We start from the raw sequence: 7675 nt of genomic DNA, 5'->3' as shown, positions 1-7675 counted from the left end.
ATATGAACAGGCCAATTCAAGTATATATATATACAGAATATATTAAAATCATATAAATTATATATTTATACAAAGGGCACAAATATAGCAAAAAGCTATAGTTGATTAAACAGAACTGAGCTTGAATGATCAATTTCATCTAGAGATGTTATAGATTTCTCCCAATCTTTTTTTTTTTAAACCTGGATAGATTGATACCTCAGATACCAAGAGTACAGAAAGCATAAAGAAAAAAAAAAAACAAACCACAAATCAAAGAGTTATCATTCTGCACGAAATGAGCCTAACAGTGGGCAGGGTACACCTCATATGAAATTCTGATTTAATTATTTCCATAGTAAACATTTATCAGCTCTCTTAAAAAGTCACGAATTTCAAGTGATCCACTTCAGATGTACCACCCCGGTGCATATATTTGATTACATTTGAATGTTGTTTGATTTGCAAACATTTGGGGGAAAAAAGAGATACAAACACAACTCAATCTGCAAAAAGAAAGGTGACAGATGGCAGCAAGTTGAAAAGTGAACAAAAATGCTCAGCTGAACTGGAAATTATGCTCTCCCTTCTAGTGAAAATGCTTTAAAGTGAGCTTAAAAAATAATTTATTTTAAAATGCCTTTTTTTTCCTAAACATAACAGCAAATAACTGCAATGCACTGAAGCTCTTGAGAATCTAAACAGTCCCAGGTGTGGGCTTGGATTTAAAGACAGACTAAGTGCTTTCCTGAATTCAGGTTTATGTAAATAAATTCTGTACCAGCTGTACCTAAACCATCCCTTCATCACTGCAGGAAAGCCTGGACATGCCTCTGGCTACATCAGGGTGCCCAGAGCAGCTGTGGCTGCCCCTGGATCCCTGGAAGTGCCCAAGGCCAGGCTGGAACAGCTTGGGACAGTGGAAGGTGTCCCTGCTATGGCAGGGAGTGGAACTGATGAAATTTAAGGTCCCTTCCAACCTAAATCATTTTGGGAATCTGTGAACTCCACTCACCCAAAAGCCCTGGGTAAGGAGCACTGAGGGCAAGCAAAGCAGAAATAAAAAGGCCAGGCTACACACACACAAAACATCAGCTTAAACCCCAGAGCTAAGTATGGAAAAAAGTGGTTTCACCAGATGCGGGTTAAATGGAAAAAAAACAAAACACCAACAGAAAATAATCAGCCATCTCCCATACCTAATAGCCAGTGGATATCTACTGCACTGAAAGGAAATCAATGCAAACAGGATTTCCTCAGTTTCAAGTAATCTTTGATGCCTTTTTGGCCAGCTGTGTTATACCATAATAGATATTTTAATACTTTTATCCTCTACACTTTAGGCAGCTAATTTTTATCTTACATATCCAATTATCTCTAGTGAACATTCACCTATGGGTTGTCCACACATTCTGTATTTGCTCCTTGAGAAACTATTCAAGTTAAATTATATTGCAAATTAAAGACGGTTACATTCTGTATGTTCCTTCTAGATTTGAAAAATAGGTTTTAAAGGCTTGTCAAAGTTTAGAAGAAAAAACCTTTCCATTAAAAAATCTTAGCTTAAAAAAATCATTTAAGACACCTTTTTCTGATCCAGGGTACTAATAAAAAGATTACAAATATACTACAATTTGACCAAGAAGACTCCATGAATATGCTGCTTTTGAGCATGCAACACCACTGATATCTGTCAAGTTCCAGGTATCAATGTATCCCAATTCCACCACCGTCCCTCCATCCTCTCATCGCTTCCCCCATCCCCACCCTACCCACCCCTACGAACAACATTATAAAAAAAGCTAAAATCTCGAATTAGTGGCAAAAATCTTCACAGTAAACCGTTCAAGAAAAAAACTTTTATTGTGGTCACTGCCGTGCGCTCTCTCAGTCGATGGGGCCCTGAAAGATGAGCTTGACGCAGTTGTTCTCCCCGGAGAGCTGCGTGGCGCAGAAGGGGCAGGCGGCGTGGAAGGCGTGCGTCCCGTGGGGCAGCGGGATCTGGGACCAATATTTGGCAGTTTTCTCGGAGCACACGTGCCCACAGGGGGTGAAAGCGTGCGTGGGGGGCCCGGCGTCCACGTAAAAGCCGGCCTCGCAGCCCAGCCACAGAGGCACGTAGGGCCCAACGGTTCTGCACATGGGGCACTCGCGCTCGTTGCTTTCCGCGTCGCTGCGGTGGCCCCAGTTGTGGTAGCCGTGCACGTGGCCGCAGCTGAGGTAGACCCACGGCTGCTTGTCCTCCACGTCCTTCTTCTTCACCACGTCCTTGCGCTCCATGCTGGGGAAGGCCAAGGTGTTGAAGCCCACGGGGCACTGGGGCCGGGCGGCGTTGATCTCCTGCCGCAGCGCCTCGATGTGTTTCTGCGTCGGGGTGTGCAGCAGCCCGTCCGCCGTCCGCCACAGCAGCGTGGCCCCGCACAGGTCGATCAGGGAGCCGTCCTGAAGGATGTTGGTCTCGTTTTCTACCTGGTGGCAGGACACAAGGGGAGGCTGTTTAGCCCGGGAGCTTTTACAGGCACTGCGGCACCCTTCTCACCTCCTTGATTTTGTCTTATTGTTGTCCTGAATCCACCTCACCTCCTAACCTATAATGAGCACTGATCTCTTATTCTGTGCTTGTACAGGGGATTTGCATTTGCAGTATAAATTATTATACAGTCTTTTGGCCCCTGAGCATGCATTTTTTTCCTCCAATATTGATTCTCTGTACCTTTGTCATATTTCACTAAGTCCTGATAGACTGAAGAAAAGACGTGCCATTCCCTGAGGGCTGCATTAGCAAATTCTCTCCTGGAATTCTTTGCCCACATAACACTGACAGAAGCTGCTCAGATATTAAAAAAAACCAATCGTTTTTGGACTAAAAACTGCTGCCCAGGACAGGCCAGCTGTCCTGCCTCTCAGATACCATTTGTTCTGGGGTTGTGGCACGGGTCAAGCATTTTGCAGAAGCATGAGCTCCCAGAGTGTGCCTCAGCAGCACAGGCACCTGCATGGCTTAGCGCTGCAGCAGACAGAATTACCAGCTGAATTTCTCAGGTGACAAATTTGAAGCCACACAGGCTCAGCTTATGAACAATTACCCACCCCACTCATTAGCCCTCTTATTTAATGAAGTATTTCAAGCAAACACAGCCCCAGCGTGCACTGCCTAAAGGCTTCTCTCTGATTAAAAGCAGGTACTTACAACATTTTCAAGGGATTATGCCAAACACACATTGTACTTGACTGAAATATTCTTTATTTTAATGTCACAAACATATAAGACATCCATGCCTTTGCTATCAGTTCATTAATGATGAATATATATTAAAAAGACTCTTTATAAAATTAAAGAGAAAAACAGACCTACTAATGCACAGAAAGTACCACTAACGCAGAACAAACAGCCAAATACAAACAAATACATTAAGTAGGTCACATGAAATCATCACATCTGCCTAAGAATACTATGAATGACAACTAATTTAGCATTTACATTTTAATCCAGTTTAAATTCACAGATTAACTGTGGATCATCCTTGCAAAAAACACCTCAGTGGTACAATACAGACTACAGATAAGAGGTCACCAGTGCCAAGTAATTCCAGCAGAAAAATGTAATGGTTCAAGTAGAGAGAAGCCTTGATCTGATGCTCTTTTCAGATAATTCCCTCACAAACAGCAAAACAAAAAGCTCCCTCACATGCAACGTGTTCAATTCATTATACAGCCTGCATTTGGTTTTATGAACCCAATCAACGAATACTGATCCCATCAATACCAGTGTGCCATGCAATTTTATTTAAATGAGAATTCAACTCGTTTTGGATGCAGGGAGGGGGATTCATTTGTTTTGCTGTGCCTCTCTTTAGCAGCACTAAAAGGTGTTTTGCTAACCACGTACAAAGGCTGCAATTGCCACATCATCTGTCCAGGTCCCCAGGCAACATCTGCCTGCCACCATCCGTGTGACAAAGCAATTTATGTGCTGAAGGCTGCTGAAAGCAGAGCAGCCCAACTCCATTCCCCTAACTCTTTCTGCAGTCAGTTTTCTCCAAAGCCAATGGCAGAGTGGCAAAGTCAGTTCACTGAACTTCTCTCCTGGTTTTATGTGCCACAGGTCCCTGGCAGCTGAAATCTCTCACTTCTGGGAAAGCAAAGCCTAACCTGACTCACAGGAGAAAACAGAAATTTACTTCCAGGGCTCCTCTTATCTTCCCAGTGGCAGGTAAATCAAACAGAAGCTGCCTTACTCAAACTGCTTTTGCACAAAAGTGGACTCTTCTGGCAGTACTGCACAAGACAGCTCCCCATGCAGCAACTTCCAGACATCCCCATGTCCCAGGAGAACATTCCAGAGCAGAGTTTATTTAGCTTTTACTCTCTGCGCTATTTCAGCTGGAAAAGTGGCATTAGCAGAAAGTTCTGAGTGTTCTCCCATACACTCAGGAACAGAACAGCAGTGCAAAATATGCTGTAACACACACATTTACAGTGCCACTACTCGGGGACAACCACCATGTACCTGCCTGCATTCAAAGCCAAGAAAACAAGTACCCTGTCACCGTTGAGTCAGAAGAGACATGGATAAAGGGTGACACACTCCATGCATTTCCAGAAGGCTAATAATTTTTTTAGTAACCCATTCCTTTTTATACTCTAGTTCACTACAGGTGAACCTGATTGGTCCTTTAATCAAAACACCATCACCACTGGCTAATTAAGAAGACACCCATTTGTAAACAACCTGTGGATTTTTTCCATTTTATTATCATCCTTTGTCTCCAGCTCCCTGAAACTTCCCAGACTGATTCATGGCAAAGCTTATCTCGCTTTCTCTCTCTCTGACCAGACTCTCACATCTACAGTACCCCTTGATTAACCTCAGTCACATCCTGTTGGAGTTCTGTATGTTGAAAATTTTTTAGACTTTCTGTACAAACAGACTCTGACTTCCTGGAGAACACTACATTTGACCTGGAGCCGTGGAGCAGGCTTCCAAAATTGATTGATAGCACTAAGATTACTGGTGTGTAGTTGGTTAGAAGTGTGTAATATCACAGGGTGGAAAACTTAAAGAGTTTGGGGTTTTAGAATATAGTAATATATATGAAGCAAGATAGAAGTTTTAGGGCAGAAGCAGGTTGTTCTTCTTTACCACCTTCTTCCTTCTCTATGGGTTTGGGTAATATTTTATAGTTGGACAGAAAAGTCCACAGTACGGACTTTGAGAGATTAGTTATTGGGTTAAAAGTGAAAATAATTTAGGTGTCATTTCTTAAATTAGACAGTTTAGCCTTAAAAGACCTTTTAACAAAAGATAGTTAACCATTTCTGTGCCTTATTAGTGAAAATGCTGTAAGACTGTAGCATTGATAAAAAATAATAAACGCCTGAGTCCGAACACAAATTTTCATCTCGAGTACCTTCAATCCCAACCTCAATTAAAACAAATAATAAAACTAACAACTTGGCACTCACCAGTTTGCCCCTGTGCTGGGCAGACCTGGTCTCCCGGAGCGTGTAGACGTTCCCACAGACCGAGATCTCCCGCCACACCCCGGGCTTGGACTCCTCCGTGAAGCCTCCCTTGGGGTGCATCACCAGCACCCCGTTGGTTGTCAATCCATCCATGTGGCCATCAGGGTTTTTCCATTTGGCTGCTTTTTCCTACGTGTGACAGTCACAGTCACTATCAGAAATACATCAAACCGACCTAAAGAAAATCATCTAACAGTTCTTGAAGTGCAGCTTCATTGTTAAAGACAATTATGACCACGAGTCTCTGCTGGTGATAACTCAGGCACATAAAACTGCAGTTTCTATTTAACACTGCAGCTGGTGCACTGGAGTAATAAAAGTCTAATGGCAGTACAAGTTATCAACCAGTACAAGGAGATTTGGGGGCTTGAAAGTAACAGAATATATCATTATTAGCAGTACTTACACCAAGAAATATATTTTTAGATGAGTCAAAGCCAGCTGCAAAGATCCTTGCTGTGTATGGTGGGATCCTGTCACAAACAATCCTGCAGGCAAATCGGGAGATGGTGCTCTGGGTAATCTGGGTTTCATCAGTATTTTGATTTCCTGAAATAGTGTCTGTTACTACAAAGTCTATGGGACTTTCTGTAGATCTCCCAACCTGCAAAAAAAAAATTAAGATAATGGTATAAATAGAAATACCCACTGAAATATAAAGCATACAGGACACAGTTTTGCCAGGTTAATACTTAGCTGATGACATCAGTAAACTATCTACTGAATTTTTGGATGACAAGATCCAACCAGAGACTGATCTGTATTTCCACATTTGTGCCAGGCAGAAATACAACACGGACATGGAATGACAAATTTTCACTTACCACAAATGATGTTCATGCTTGCTTGAAACAGATCAACACAGCTGATCTGTTTGATAAGAGTACTGTCACCAAAGAAGCATTATCACCTTTCCATTTCCTCATCCAACCACAACAAATTACTTACCACTGCATTCTGTAAGGCAAGAAAGCACTAGCTTGGACTGAGACGTTTTATTCACATTTTCCAGTTCCAAATACATTTGCCATGAAAATAAAGGACGTTTTTTAGACCCTAAATTTGGTTATTTTGATATGTCATAAAGAGCTATCCACCTTCATGTTTTCAGGATTTGTAGTCCCAGAAAGAAGATTTGTCAGGCAAAACCCACCCTTATGTTGAAATTTATTCCTAATCATGCACATGCATGACTAACAGAATTAAAAAACTTTATTGATTTGAGCAGAAATTAAACATACTTATCAGCAGACACAAAAATTTTTCTATGTGGTCAGCTAAAAATTTAAATTCTAAATCTGGAAACATCTGGGAAAGAAAACTTCATGACTACATGGATGGAAGGATCTGACTGCCAGACAGGGAGGCTTTATCAATATTTCTACAGGCAAATTAGTGTTACACCAACTTTGAGCTTAACTGGGAAAGTGGAGCTGAGGAACAAGAAGTGGAACAGAATATTAATTTTACAGACACCTTGTGATCAAACAGAATTAGGAATACTCTTCACATGGAACGACCTTCAGTATCAGGTATCTACATTGATATTAAATAACCTCCTCACTAAACATGATCTCAGTGTTCCCCAAGAAGTTCCATTCTGCTCAGATCTTGCTCTTTAAAGCCAGCTATGGGGAGCCATGTACAGTTCCATCATTAACAAACATCTCTGCAAAGTAAACCTGCTTTAAAGAAACATTGTTCAAGAGTCAAGGAAATTCGTATTATCCACATCTAAACCTTGTCACAAGTGGATTGACAGAAACAGTGCAGGGATCTCTCCTGTGCTTCTCTGCTCCAAGCTCTGTTTGCAGGGTCACAGTCTAACACGTGTCAGAATTCCTGGCTCAGTGGCACATCCAGTTCCTGTCTCCACAGCACAAGCACAAAATGGGATCAGCTTCCTGCACAGGAAATACTCAACAAGGCCTAATCAAAAGTCCACATTTCAATTTCTCACAGAAAGTGTCTACTAGAACACCCAGGAGAGAGAGAGTTTAGAAACTATTTAATATGGGATATTCCTGATTTATAGAACTTGACAACTTGAAGCTAAATCTTACAAAGCAATATTCTTCCTTTTACAGTATTATTTCTACCAGGCTTCTATTTCCCATTCAAAGCAATTCCTGCTAAGAGTCAGCACTGAGCAGCAGCAGGAACCTCATGA

General features: G+C 41.8%; 1 protein-coding gene across 1 annotated transcript in view; it reads right to left on the bottom strand.

Annotated features, from left to right (window-relative positions):
- Window positions 1-1818: 1818 nt before the first annotated feature.
- Window positions 1819-7675, bottom strand: part of PELI2 (pellino E3 ubiquitin protein ligase family member 2) — a 66226-nt gene continuing 60369 nt past the window's right edge. Inside the window, exons 4-6 of the mRNA XM_021534638.3 lie at window positions 5912-6109; window positions 5446-5634; window positions 1819-2448 (exon numbers count right to left, since the gene is read on the bottom strand). Of these exons, the coding sequence (XP_021390313.1) occupies window positions 1867-2448; window positions 5446-5634; window positions 5912-6109 (969 nt within the window). The 3' untranslated portion in view covers window positions 1819-1866. The remainder of the gene's footprint in view (window positions 2449-5445; window positions 5635-5911; window positions 6110-7675) is intronic.

Source organism: Lonchura striata, chromosome 6 (genome assembly GCF_046129695.1).
Source record: "Lonchura striata isolate bLonStr1 chromosome 6, bLonStr1.mat, whole genome shotgun sequence".
Taxonomy (NCBI): domain Eukaryota; kingdom Metazoa; phylum Chordata; class Aves; order Passeriformes; family Estrildidae; genus Lonchura; species Lonchura striata.
Note: the sequence above shows the minus strand (reverse complement) of the source record. Positions and strands in the feature narration are given on the sequence as shown.